Source organism: Bubalus kerabau, chromosome 7 (genome assembly GCF_029407905.1).
Source record: "Bubalus kerabau isolate K-KA32 ecotype Philippines breed swamp buffalo chromosome 7, PCC_UOA_SB_1v2, whole genome shotgun sequence".
NCBI classification, from domain to species: Eukaryota; Metazoa; Chordata; class Mammalia; order Artiodactyla; family Bovidae; genus Bubalus; species Bubalus kerabau.
The window spans coordinates 54,618,601-54,633,746 of NC_073630.1; the positions used below are offsets into that span (position 1 = coordinate 54,618,601).

The 15,146-nt window shown below is 36.6% G+C and overlaps 1 protein-coding gene across 1 annotated transcript in view; it reads left to right on the forward strand.

The window, feature by feature from the left end:
* The window catches only part of PCDH7 (protocadherin 7), a 476,179-nt gene extending 462,446 nt beyond the window's left edge, over window positions 1–13,733 (forward strand). The window contains exon 3 of the mRNA XM_055588213.1: window positions 13,267–13,733. Within this exon, the coding sequence (XP_055444188.1) occupies window positions 13,267–13,643 (377 nt within the window). The 3' untranslated portion in view covers window positions 13,644–13,733. The remainder of the gene's footprint in view (window positions 1–13,266) is intronic.
* Window positions 13,734–15,146: the final 1,413 nt, after the last annotated feature.

Sequence of the window (15,146 nt, forward strand, 5' to 3'; positions counted from 1 at the left end):
CAGGGGGCATTAGAAGTGCTTCTGAATTCATGTGGTATGAAAAGGTATAATGCAAGCATGAGAGGATCTCCAAAGCTTACTCATCCTCCCATCACAGGCTCCAAGGGAGGATCAGCAGTGAGGCTTCGCCACTCTCTGAAGAAATTGGAAGTAAATAAAGGAAAACATTTCAATGAGCAGCAAAAATCAATGAAGCAAACTGATCCAGTGTTGCTTCATTGATTTCCCCCACTTGAGCTGCTCACTGAGTTCTGTTTGCCAGTCATCAGAAATCATTTCCTTTTTTTTCCCTTTGATTTACCTGCTCTAAGCTCTCAAGCTCTTCAACACTCTTTTGGTCCTAAATGGGATGGCCAATTTTAGTTTTAATTGATAAACTTATTGATGAGAGTAAGGAGCCAGCATTCTAGTAGTCTTAAAACTCTCCTCATAAATGGTGTTTCAGCTCCTATTAAAAGCTTTCAGAACCTCACCTCTCAAAAGTACTTCTGAACTCAAGACTTTTGAGAAACCTTCCTCAGCAAAGAACACAAAGGAGGAACTCTTTGTCTTTCTCCTCAATCACAATAACTAATGGAATTCTGTTACTACTCAACTTCTTGTTACAGGAGTGTTTTCAATAGATAAGCCACTGTATGATTATGATATCTTTCAATAGGTAATTCCATGCAAATAACTTGAGAATGTATTTTTTAAATGGTCATATTATTACAATAATTGTATAGTTTCACAGGATCACTACACTGAAGGAGAAAATTAACAGATATTGTGACTTCTGTCACATATATACAATGGAATATTACTCAGCTATTAAAAATGAAATATTGATATCATATGTTATATGGAGAAGCAAAGATAAAATGGGCACTGCCTTTAAGACTACCATCTAAATATAATATTCTTATAGTTAATAGAAACTTTATATATTATTTTTAGATTAAATATCTATTCCAAAAGTTAACATTTATTGTAGGATATATATTTTACAATTTTATAATCAATATTGAAGACATTAAAGATTTAAGGTAATTACTGGAAAGTGATTCTAAATAGATACTTTCAATTCTTTTAGAAGTGCCCACTTTTCACTTTACCGTAAAACTAATGTGCAGTGGCCAACACATTTTATTAATTAAAAAACTCATCTGGATCATCATTGTTTTGTATATAATTCCTGCATGACAAGAATTCATTAATTCATCTCCCTTCTCATGGTGAGTGAAGATCCAGCTGCTCACGATTCAAGATGCTGGTACATATATTGGATGTAGGGTCTAGGAAAGAAAATACATTTCAAGTTGATCAGCAACTTGATCAGCAACCAGTAAAATCTACCCACAAGTATTGATCTGCTGTCAACACAAAGCTTTATAAATTATTGGGGGGTTTTAGATAGAGGCATTTAAATGACTTACCTGCAATATTAACATAACCAAACCTAAATTGTTTTCCTCACTTCTATACATGGTTGCAGAATTTGTTTTTTTTTATTTGTTTGTTTTAAATCTTTCTGTCACTGAAGGCCAATTTATTTACCACATGTAAAATTTCTAAATTTCAAGGATAGATTATTATTTGTTAAATATTTCTTAATCATTGATTTAAACTCAAAGGAAAAAAGTATAAATGTAAAAATTTCATCCATAAAAATGCTGCAGCCTTAACTGGTATCTTGAACTCCACTCAAATTTTTATGCAAATTTTAGGGGCACATATCTGAGTTTATGGAGGGAGGCAATACTTCTACTTTTCATTAGATTACTAGTCTATGACACCCAAAGCAAATAATTTCTGACTTAAAGAAACCCAAGAGACTAGAAAAAAAAATCATGAAAACTTTGATTGTTGCAGTGGAAAAGCAAACATGAATGGCCAGAACAACCAGAATTCCATCTTTTTTCAGTGGGATAATCAATTGTTAACTTGTGTAATAAATATCCTCAATCTTTTTTGGGTTTTATAAACTCTTCTGATTAATACTAGAGCATCTCCGCATTTTCCAGCACTTCCTTCTTTTCCTTTCACTCTCTTCCCTCAATATTCCCTTAACCTCCACTACCTCACCTCAAATTTTGCATTTGTGAATAGTGAAATCGAAGTGAAGCCCCATCTTTGAAGTGCGTAAATAGATCCCTCTCCAGCAGTCACCATACATTTTTCTGCTGTAGTGCAGTTTTCATGTGCCAACCAGCAGAATCATGTTTGAGTTGATTCAGCAGGACTGCTTGAAATCTGGCCTGCAGTCTCCACTGTATATGATAATACCACATTCAGAATGACATTGGTCTAAGCCTTAGGGCAGTAAATGCTTCTTGAGATACATGCAATTGCCATTTAACTGAGTTTAGCCTAAGGTCCAGAGAAAAGTTGCTGATGCTTTCAAACTTGTTTAAACATTTTAATATTGTCTTGGCATGCCAGCCTGAACTAGAGCACTCTTAGGTGAAAAAGCCAGTAAAATCCTATAATCACAGGACCAAAATTTCCAGATTTTTATGGGAGCCCTTTGCTTGAACTTCAAATAAATGTACTTACATCCTTGAAAATGTTTATTCTTTCTATAATATTGGTCAGTTTTTTGCCCATGATCAGAAGACACAAAAGTAGAATATATTGCTTCTATATCTCAGGCTGGTTTTTTTTTTTTTTTTAATCACAGATAATACAGTATATCCATGATCATGACCTCAGAGATCTGTTTCCGCATCAAGGAATTCTCACCCTCTAAACAAACAAAAACAAACATAACTTAGGAGCTTCAAACAACAGTGATTGCATTCCATGTTTCTGTGGTTTGACTATTGATTCTTCTGCAAGTTTTGTCTGGATCACTCATGAGGCTACCATCGTCTGGGGGGTTGGTGGGGGGTAGGCTCTGCTGGACCAACTGAAATAGCTGAGTTTCTCTCTCTCTCTCTTTCTCAAAAAGTCTTTCATCTTCAAAAAGGCTAGATCATGCTTTCTGTCAGGATGGAGATGACAGTCTTCCAAGGTCAAAAGCAGAAGCTGCAAGGACTCTTGAGACCTGTCCTGAAAATTGTGCAGTGTCTCTCTAGTCGTCAAAGCTAGCCCAGCTTCAAGGGCTGCAGAAACAGCATCCTGACAGTAGTAGTGATATCACACTCCAAAGGGCTGTGTATAGGAAGATGAGAGGAATTTCTGGCCTTATTTTGTGACTTAAAACAAGCATATACATACATCATAAAATCCACAAAACTTGAATGCTTTCATTTCATAAATTTTGATCTCTGACAGGTGCATTGAAGGTGAGGTATTTTCCCTGCTTTTTGTTGTCTTTTCTAGATTTTCAAACTCTTAGTCTTATTACTAATTTTTAACATGTTAAAATGGTAAAATGGAACTCACTCTCTCTTTTTTATGTAACTCACTCTCTCTTTTTTATGTTGTGGTCCACGCAGGCAAAGCAAAATAGCAACCCAGTATCTCAGAGGCAAGTCTCTTTCAAATGAAAATGAGCAATTGTGGGGTTGATCTGTTTATGTTGTAAAGATAACTGCAACTAACAGAGAATTTGCTGTTCAGTTTTGAGCAACTATGACATACCCTGAATAAATCTCCAGCAAAGTCTTAATAAAGAAGTGTTAAAGGGAATATCTGATATGGAGTAACCTGTGACCAGTGTACTTTCCTCAGTGGGTGGTAGTTCTGGTATACTGCAGGCTCTATTGGCATAAATCCATGAGTCCTACTGAAAAAATAACTTCAAATACATGTCCTTTTGACTGATGATTGCTACTAGATCCACAGTAAGTTATCTGAAACCCTTGAGAACAAACATATCTTAAAAATAAGAATCATTTATATACTAGAAAAGGTAATATCATGCATCTATATTATTTGGGGGGCTTCCCTGGTAATGCAGCTGGTAAAGAATCCACCTGCAATGCAGGAGACCCTGGTTCAATCCCTAGGTTGGGAAGATCCCCTGGAGGAGGGCATGGCAACCCACTCCAGTATTCTTGCCTGGAGAATTCCATGGACAGAGGAGCCTGGAAGGCTACAATCCACGGGGTCACAAAATGCTGGACATAACTGAACAAACTTTCACTTTCCTATTATTTTGAAGATCTAAGAGTCTGAGATAGTGCCTTTAATTAAACACTATTTCTCCTTCAAAACACATATTCACACTATGTGAGATAAATAAAGATGAAAAATAACATTGTATTAAAAGTCAGGTTTATTGTAAATATGTGGGTAATAAAAGTTTTTGGTTTTCAAAGCTATTTGGAGAACTGAATTGTAGATAAGGGATTGTGCACTTGAAATATGTAATTTTTTTGAGGGCCCATTATATGTCATGAATTCTTACTATTAAGTTTACCTGTGTTACTACATTTAATCTTCATAATTATCCTGTTAATTCATTCTTATGTCTTTTATAAAGATTAGGAAACTTACATGAACCAAGTAACTTGTTTAAAGTTACATATGTACTAAGTGACAAAGTTATGATTTGAATTCAGGGTTCCTCGTTGTGGTGCCTATTTCCTTAATACCCATTTCATTCAGGGAAGACTGCAGAGAGAGAGAAGAAAAACAAAAAACAAAAAACTATGTTTTTACATCTCTCCAGGGGCTGTGACCTACTATTTACTAAAATATATACAGCATCAGACACCATATTATAAACTTAATATACATTCATTCATTTATCCCAATAAAAATGGTGGAGTAGATATTATTACTTCACAAATGAGGAACTTGAGCCCCAGAGAAATTATATCCAAAGTCACACAGCTTACACATGATAGACCCAGAATGACACTCAAAACAGCCTCCCGTTTTTTTCACAAGTTCCATTGTCCCTTGAAAGAAGCACTCAAGAAAGATATAGATGAGACTGAAGTAAGGGCTGGTTGGATAGATGACACTTATCTCTTCTTATAATTCAATAGAATCAAGTGATTTCATGATAAATTATAACACAGCATAGAAATTTTAACCACCTAGTAGTAGATCATACTGTTCATACTGTTCATAGAGTTCATGAGCACTATGAAAAGGCAAAATGATAGGATACTGAAAGAGGAACTCCCCAGGTCAGTAGGGGCCCAATATGCTACTGGAGATCAGAGGAGAAATAACTCCAGAAAAACTGAAGGGATGGAGCCAAAGCAAAAACAATACCCAGTTGTGGATGTGACTGGTGATAGAAGCAAGGTCTGATGCTATGAAGAGCAATATTGCATAGGAACCTGGAATGTCAGGTGCATGAATCAAGGCAAATTGGAAGTGGTCAAACGAGATGGCAAGAGTGAACATCAACATTCTAGGAATCAGCAAACTAAAATGGACTGGAATGGGTGAATTTAACTCAGATGACCATTATATCTACTACGGTGGACAGGAATCCCTTAGAAGAAATGGAGTAGCAATCATGGTCAACAAAAGAGTCCGAAATGCAGTACTTGGATGCAATCTCAAAAATGACAGAATGGTCTCTGTTCGGTCCAAGACAAACCATTCAATATCACAATAATCCAAGTCTATGCCCCAACCAGTAACGCTGAAGAAGCTGAAGTTGAATGGTTCTATGAAGACCTACAAGACCTTTTAGAACTAATACCCAAAAGATGTCCTTTTCATTATAGGGGACTGGAATGCAAAAATAGGAAGTCAAGAAACACCTGGAGTGACAGGCAAATTTGGCCTTGGAATATGGAATGAAGCAGGGCAAAGATAGAGTTTTGCCAAGAAAATGCACTGGTCATAGCAAACACCCTCTTCCAACAACACAAGAGAAGACTCTACACATGGACATCACCAGATGGTCAACACCGAAATCAGATTGATTATATTATTTGCAGCCACAGATGGAGAAGCTCTGTACAGTCAACAAAAACAAGACCAGGAGCTGACTGTGGCTCAGATCATGAACTCCTTATTGCCAAATTCAGACTTAAATTGAAGAAAGTAGGGAAAACCACTAGACCATTCAGGTATGACCTAAATCAAATTCCTGATGATTATACAGTGGAAGTGAGAGATAGATTTAAGGGACTAGATCTGATAGATAGAGTGCCTGAAGAAGTATGGATGGAGGTTTGTGACATTGTACAGGAGACAGGGATCAAGACCATCCCCATGGAAAAGAAATGCAAAAAAGCAAAATGGCTGTCTGAGGAGGCTTTACAAATAGCTGTGAAAAGAAGAGAAGCGAAAAGCAAGGGAGAAAAGGAAAGATATAAGCATCTGAATGCAGAGTTCCAAAGAATAGCAAGAAGAGATAAGAAAGCCTTCCTCAGCGACCAATGCAAAAAATAGAGGAAAACAACAGAATGGGAAAGACTAGAGATCACTTCAAGAAAATTAGAGATCCAAGGGAACATTTCATGCAAAGATGGGCTCGATAAGGGACAGAAATGGTATGGACCAACAGAAGCAGAAGATGTTAAAAAGAGGTGGCAAGAATACACAGAAGAACTGTACAAAAAAGATCTTCACGACCAAGATAATCACAATGGTGTGATCACTGACCTAGAGCCAGACATCCTGGAATGTGAAGTCAAGTGGGCCTCAGAAAGCATCACTATGAACAAAGCTAGTGGAGGTGATGGAATTCCAGTTGAGCTATTTCAAATCCTGAAAGATGATGCTGTGAAAGTGCTGCACTCAATATGCCACCAAATTTGGAAAACTCAGCAGTGGCCACAGGAGTGGAAAAGGTCAGTTTTCATTCCAATCCCAAAGAAAGGCAATGCCAAAGAATGCTGAAACTACCTCACAATTGCACCCATCTCACACGCTAGTAAAGTAATGCTCAAAATTCTCCAAGCCAGGCTTCAGCAATATGTGAACCGTGAACTTCCCGAAGTTCAAGCTGGTTTTAGAAAAGGCAGAGGAACCAGAGATCAAATTGCCAACATCTGCTGGATCATCAAAAAAGCAAGAGGGTTACAGAAAAACATCTATTTCTGCTTTATTGATTATGCTAAAGCCTTTGACTGTGTTAATCATAATAAACTGTGGACAATTCTTCAAGAGATGGGAATACCAGACCACCTGACCTGCCTCTTGAGAAATCTGTATGCAGGTCAGGAAGCACCAGTTAGAACTGGACATGCAACAACAGCCTGGTTCCAAATAGGAAAAGGAGTACGTCAAGGCTGTATATTGTCACCCTGCTTATTTAACTTCTATGCAGAGTACATCATGAGAAACGCTGGGCTGGAAGAAGCACAAGCTGGAATCAAGATTGCTGGGAGAAATATCAATAACCTCAGATATGCAGATGACACCACCCTTATGGCAGAAAGTGAAGAGGAACTTAAGAGCCTCCTGATGAAAGTGAAAAAGGAGAGTGAAAAAGTTGGCTTAAAGCTCAACATTCAGAAGACGAAGATCATGGCATCCGGTCCCATCACTTCATGGGAAATAGATGGGGAAACAGTGGAAACAGTGTCAGACTTTATTTTTTTGGGCTCCAAAATCACTGCAGATGGTGACTGAAGCCATGAAATTAAAGGATGCTTACTCCTTGGAAGGAAGGTTATGACCAATCTAGATAGCATATTCAAAAGCAGAGATATTACTTTGCCAACAATGGTCCGTCTAGTCAAGGCTATGGTTTTTCCAGTGGTCATGTATGGATGTGAGAGTTGGAGTTTGAAGAAAGCTCAGTGCCAAAGAATTGATGCCTTTGAATTGTGCTGCTAAAAAAGACTCTTGAGAGTCCCTTGGACAGCAAGGAGATCCAACCAGTCCATTCTAAAGGAGGTCAGTCCTGGGTGTTCTTTGGAAGGAATGATGCTAAATCTGAAACTCCTGTACTTTGGCCACCTCATGCAAAGAGTTGACTCATTGGAAAAGACTCCGATGCTTGGAGGGATGGGGGCAGGAGGAGAAGGGGATGACAGAGGATGAAATGGCTGGATGGCATCACTGACTCGATGGACGTGAGTCTGAGTGAACTCTGGGAGTTGGTGATGGACAGGGAGGCCTGACAGGGAGGCATGGTGTGCTGCAATTCATGGGGTCTCAAAAAGTCAGACATGACTGAGGGACTGAACTGAACTTAACTGAACTGAGTAGTAGATCTGGGTGACACTTGCATAACTATACATTTCTCCTTCTTCCAGAAACTTCTGGAATATTCAGAAGATCATCTACTGCTTGTCCGAGGCAATGATTTCTACCTTCTCCATAATCTCTTAACGTGCTCACCTTTCTAACCTTCCTAAATGCCCGAAACAGACAAAAGGCAAGGATCTTTAGTTGAGTGTACATTCTAAGTTGCTTCATCATGGCTATTTGTGACTTTATGGACTGTAGCCCACCAGACTTTTATGTCCATGGGATTCTCCAGGCAAGAATACTGGAGTGGGTTGCCATGCCCTCCTCCAGGGCAATCTTCCTGATCCAAGGATAGAATCCTCATCTCTTATGTCCCCTGCACTGGCAGATGGGTTCTTTACCACTAACGCCACTTGGGAAGCCCTGATCTTCAGATCATTTATATAGAAAGCCAAGTCTAACTCAGTATGCACTTTTTTGTCTCATAACCTCATTCCTAAACTTCACTGACTATAACAATAATGTTCCAATAAAAGGTTTATGCAGTTATTTGTTCCCAGATCTATTATATAATGCAAGAATAAATCATTTTCTGACAGCTATTTTGAAATAAAGTACTTAATTGAATCATTGGAATAAAAATGATACTTTCATTTGAATTAAATAAAATAAAGTTAATAGTAAAATATTAGTTGGAAAATAACAAAATTTATCTGCCTTTTTTGCTGTTGTTCATCTTTTTGTAAAACCTGTGCATGGTTCACCAAATTCCACCAGAATCAGGTGTGTCTCTAGAAAAGGAAGTCTTCAGATAACAGGAAGTCAAGACATGGAACAGAAAAATAAATCCTTAAAAAAGGAAAATGTGCCTGTCTTTTAGGAAATGGAAATATCTTTATGTGTTCAGCCCAAGACAAGGGCCTGAAATAGGAGTGGGTGATTAGGATTCTGGCAAAATGGATAACTGAGCCTATCCAAATCTTTACTGGTACAAAGTTGTCTCTAAAAGCCTTAACAATTCCACTGCTCTCCTGTAATATTGATTTCTCTAAAACTTTCTGAATTGCATAGGAGAGCTTCTGGAAACATTAAATGCCTCCTTAAATCTGGACTTTCCTTTGTGTTTCTAATGATGCTACATATTATCTGTCACTTCTTGCTCAGGTCATTTTGTAGCAATATCTTCTCACCACCTACTCATCTGCCCTGCCTAGTAAGATGAAGTACATTTCTTTGTAGTGAAAGAACTTGATTTCTTTTTTTTTTTTTAATTAATTTTATTTTATTTTTAAACTTTACATAATTGTATTAGTTTTGCCAAATATCAAAATGAATCAGCCACAGGTTGATTTCTTAAATTAGTTATAATTTCCTTCACATTAGGAAATGTATAGTCTTTAAAAAAGTTGAATTATTTTTAAAGTATTTTTAAAATTTTTGTCTTCATGACATCTCTTTCCTGTGCTGCTCAGATTTTTTTTTCTCTTTCTTAGGAGACTGTAACTTTTTCTTATGGCTATGGGTAGCAGTAATTGACCTCTAAATAACTCTGCTGTTACATTTTAAGAAGGAGCAGTATGGTGTTATGGGAAACACTAAAGTGGAGGTCAAAACACTTGCTCTTTGGCTTCAGCTCTCCCATAGTCTGATCCCTTCACTACTTCCATCCTCCTTGCTGTTGGGTTGAGGTGATAAGTAAGAGGGAAGAAGTTCAGGGAATTTTTTTATGTGTTATACATTGTTTGATATTATGATAGCTGAAAACTCTGTACTTTTGAGGGGATAATTCACTTTATGTCTAAGAACAGATTTTAACTTTCCAAAGTTATTATATGTAATGTTTCTAGTAAACAGCATAGCTAGCTGAAAGTGGAAAGCTCTACAAATGATGCTAAAGCAACAAGACCTAATGAATACCAGTTTGACTTTCAGTCATGTCAAGATTTAATATGATTAAGGGCATGTAAAGGGGGGACCTCTAAGGAACTCACTTACTTATGGAAAATGCTGATAGAGGATACCATATTTCGATATAGAATATTTTGCTTTTTTAAATTAATTTAATCAGTACCATGTAAAGAGTCATGGTTAACTATTTTCCATCTTCACTCAGGTCAAAATGAAAGGGAAGAGTGCTAAACTGAAGTGTGCAATAATGTTCTTAGATATAAGAAAACACCTCCTTCAGTGAAAGACTAAGGAGGATTACTATTTATGGAAGATCTGCCTCTACAATCCTACAAAAAGAGGACATTTTAGGAGTATATCTTTTAAGAAAAGGGAAAAAAAAGTGTGTTTTAGTAATTCTGTAAGACTCTATATAACTCGTCTTTTAAAAATATATATAATATCTACTTGCATAAATAAAATAAGGAAATAGAGAAAAAATACTATTCTACTCATGCCTTCCCTTAATAAATTACATCATAATATAAATTGCATTTGTTAATCATTGGCATTTCTTTTGAGGATTTGAGTCATCAAGATTAGAAGTTTTGATTGCTTGTGATGAATCTCTTATAGCCTTTCTTGATTATTTTCTAAATTTGATGACAAACACTGCAACATGTCTCAGCCAATTAGGCTTGTCAAACTTCCACTGTGGTCCCCAATCAAGTGTTTGACTTTGGAAATGACAGGAGATCCTTATTAAAAGTCATCCTTCTGGGATAAAGATGTGGCAGCCCACATGTGGCTTATGGCACAGAAGATAAGCTGCCCTTCCTTAAAAGCAAAAAGAGGAAATTAATTTTAGCAGTAAATAAACCGGACTATGAAGTAAAGACTGATGGGAATGAACTGAAGAGCATCTAATTTCTAGTTGACTAGAAATTGAGTTAATTTAAATGAATATAATTTTTATGAGCTACAGGGAATTCAAGGTATGCAAATTAAGTATAACAGGTAGGAAGACGTGTTAGAGTGTTAAGATATTTTTGTGAGCTATCTCTAAGCGCATCTCCAACAAAGGATACACAAGGTGCTATGAATTTCAGGCTAGAAACACAAATTAATCTCCAAAAGCAGCGACCTGTGTAAGTCATTGTCTAAGTAAATTGTCATACTTAAGTAAACGCAGAGATGTTAGAGACAATTCTGTATCATCTCTGCAGGGAATGACAAACACATTTATGAAGACCTTTTCCTACATCAGTAGCTAAATTTCTGATTACTGTCTTGTGTCCTTGGTAGGCACTCTCATAGGAGAAAAAGAAAAACTTGAACTTATTAAGGCAGTGAAGAAGAAAAGGAATGTTTAGAGTAAAAAGTAAATCTGATCTCACACTTTGCATTTTTATAAGATTTTTTTCCTGTTCAAAGCATTTAGGTCAGCTTCAAATAAAATATCCCAAGACAGGAAATATTCCAAATAACTCAGTTTGCTCATTTAAACTAAGCGGATTACAAAAACCATACAAAAAATTTGTCAAAACACTGATTTTTTTTAAATGCATCTAAAATTTGTGTTTGAGAGACACAGAGGGAGTTTAGCACATACACAAAAATAGGACTGTGCTTTTTCTTTTGATGATAAAATTAATAGGATCTGTCCACTTAAAATCAAAGAGCAGCATTTGCAACTGCAATAAATAATTATCTTTGCATTTTGCCTTTGGAAAAGAGAAAAGCAATTCTGGATTTCCTGTGAAGAACAATGGCATTTTCTTGCTGAACTCTGAGCACAAAGCATAAAAATCTCAGGTCACAGTGGTTCAAAAATCATTAAGCTGACAAATATCAATATTTCAGTTAGTCACCCATTACTAAAGTGAAAAAAAAATGACATGCAATATTGGACTGACTTGATTTAGGAGTTTCAATGATGTGAAACTTGTAAAATAACCTAATACCAATGATAACCAGATGAGAATATCATTTTATACTACAGGAATTGATGTGTAGAGACAAAAGCAGTAGATTTAAATATATTGGGAATAAGTTAAATAACCTGCTCTTTTATTTTTAAACCAGTCTATCCAGGATGCATATGCAAATGTCACAGATTTCCTTTGTTGTGAATATATTTTCAGAGGTTAAAATCTGTCAGTCTTTTAAGTCCCAAACCTTGTAATAAAATGATACCGAACAATATACATTGGAGCACAGTCATATTATGTTCTTTTGTTTGGCAGTAAAAGAAACTATCAAATATATTAAATAAAACCCTAGAGGTTGTTTTCTTAGATTCTGTTGAGGTGAAGCAGGTTTTTCTCTCTCTCACTCTCTTTCTCAAACAAAAACAAATCTGTTAAAAAGTATTTGTAATAGTAAGAAAATATATAACAATTCTCCAAAGACAGACATATGCAATGATATAACAGCTTTATAGAAATAGAAGATATTTCCCATGGCATTAGGCAACAATCTTTAATTAGGAATACGTGTCATTTCATCAAAACTTTAGTAGAAGTTTGATTCAATTTACCCAGTACATTGCATTTCACATAGTATTTCCATTCAGCAAACACACTGACAGGTATATTTCTATGTGAACACTCAAGGGACTATCCTATAGCACATTAACAAGGTCATTAACAAGGTGGGAGGAGGGGTGGGGTGTGGGCTCGGGTTGGGTAGGTGCTGATTCTACTAGTATGCTCACACTTGAACCCACTGGTACTTGGTTTTTTTTTTTTACTTTTTAACCACACAATGTACTGTCAATTTAGGTTCTACTTCTGAGTCACCCTGATGTTTTATAATATATTTTAAATATAAGGTTTTACATATTTGCATTCTATGAATAATGTATAAACAGGAAGCAAAGCAATTCAATTGGCAAAAGTACATGCTTTCTGGGATAATTTATAAATACAGAAAATTATATTTTTGGATTTAATAACTTATGACTATGGAAAAATTTACTCCCATACAAATATACTTGCATCCTTTATTTCTGTGTGAGAATATGCACACGTACCTGTCCTGTAACAAATTCATATACCTGTTGTCTGTTCAACACACACTTAAATTTATCCGTTTGTCCTCTACTCTCTTTCTATAATATTTGAAGTTTTTGCAAAACCTTATTTTTAATGGATATGAAATAAAAACAGTTCTTTGGAATAATGAACTGCAGAGTGTTGAAAAAGGGAATGTGGTAAAGGAAATGTATGTGTAATATAATATTATACATAACTACCCCTCCCCCACATCCAGTTTCTTATGGGTCGGAAAAGGCTGTTGAGAAATGACCTGCTTTAAAGGCTCCTTCTCCTTAAATTTCAGATTCAAGACCTCTTCCAGATGTAGCCCTGACTGGGAAGTGTACCCGTGAGTGTGATGAGTACGGCCATTCCGACTCCTGCTGGATGCCTGTCCGCACTTCTCCAGAGAGGAAGAAGAGCCAGCCCAAACTCTCCACTTTCATGCCTGTTGATGAACGAGGAAGCCAGGAAAAGCTGGCTAATGGTGAGGCCGCCATCATGGGCGACCGCAACAGAAACCTCCTGAACAAAAAGTTGACCTCATCCTATGAGACCTTCAGTGCGGCTAGTTTCAGCAAAAATGAGGATGCCAACACTGAGGATATTCCCCTTACAAAAACAGGGGAATACAAGCCATCTCCTGTCAATACTCTCACTAGAAGAGAAGTTTACCTGTAGGGTATACAGAAGCAACAGCAAAGTTCTTTTCATGTATGAGAAGGAGAATAAGGGGTGAAAACCTTACAAAATGAAACCTTGTAATCAAAAAGAGGGGGCTACCAAAGAGACAAAGCTTTGCCTGCCGCTTCTGCCTCCAGATCAGGCCTTTAGTGAGCGACACTGTTCAGCCTGATTGAAATGTACAATGTAGAAACCATCCTTGTTACTTGCATGTCTAACCCCCTCACTGATTCCCCAAACCCTCTTTCTCTCTTCCCCACCCCACTCCAAAAACCAGAAAAACAAACAAACAGAAAAAGATGGTTGCAAGTTTCTTTCATGGTAACAAGCCTGATTAGCAGAACACACACACTCTCATTATCCCTAAGCTGAAACATGATTTTAGTCACTTTGATTCAGTTTGAATGTCATCCAGTTGATCAGAAAAAGCAGATCAGGTGAAATGTATTTCAGACATATGATCAGAATATGAGGAGTAATGGAAGGCAATCCTTCAAACATGATAGAGTCCCTCTAATGGTACAGTCCTTACAGAGGAGAACTCCAGAAGAAGCGTTTAGGAGAAGATCACAGCTTTAACATTCTAACAAAGCCTGAAAAAATAAACAATACCCAGTCAGAGACAGCAGTCCCAAATTGGCATAGGTTGTTTTTCTCAAGTCGGGAGCATCAACGTCAGTTCCATACATCTACTGAATATTCTTAGTATACATGCTACTTTGATCACATGAATTACACTAGTTATAACTTTTAAAAACTATATATGTTTTTGGAATGGCACCACTATTATCAACTAACAGGAACAATTGTATCATTAAAAGGCCAAAGATCATAAGGCAGATCAGGGAAATCATGGAGTAGATTTGGTCTTGATGTGGAAATCCATTAAGCAACAGAAGTCACTGAACCCAGGCACACAGAGGAAACCCTCAAAAGCCAGTTTATCTTACATTTTCTCTGTACCCAGAAAGCATGAATTTTCTTTGAAAGTTCAGAAACGGAAAAGCCAATGAGACATATGTTTGGTACTATAATAGGCAATTAGTTGAGGTTAAAGTTTAGTTTTGAAAATATTATCAGGGAAGATTCTACTTTTTAATATCATATTTATGGGTAGGTAGGAAGAGAAAGATACATTGGCATAACAGTCTTAATTAAGTTTACTATCATCATTTGAGAATCAGGTTGTACTTACTGGTCTCATCCACATTTGAAATAACCAAGTGCATTTTTTTACATGTTCAGTGTACACTTTCGAGTAACAAAAGTGCATTAATTTTGCATTATGTGCAATATAGCACTATCTCGAGACTCACAACTTTGAAACAAGGTGACACCCCTAGTTGACTTTGTCACTAATGTGATTTTGAGCATTGTTTAACATATCTCTTTAACTAATCCAGACTGAACATGAAAGAAATGAGTTCTGGGCAGTGACATGTCTCATGGTATACACATCTCAAAGTTCAAAAATATGCAGTCTTTTTTTTTTTCCTTCAA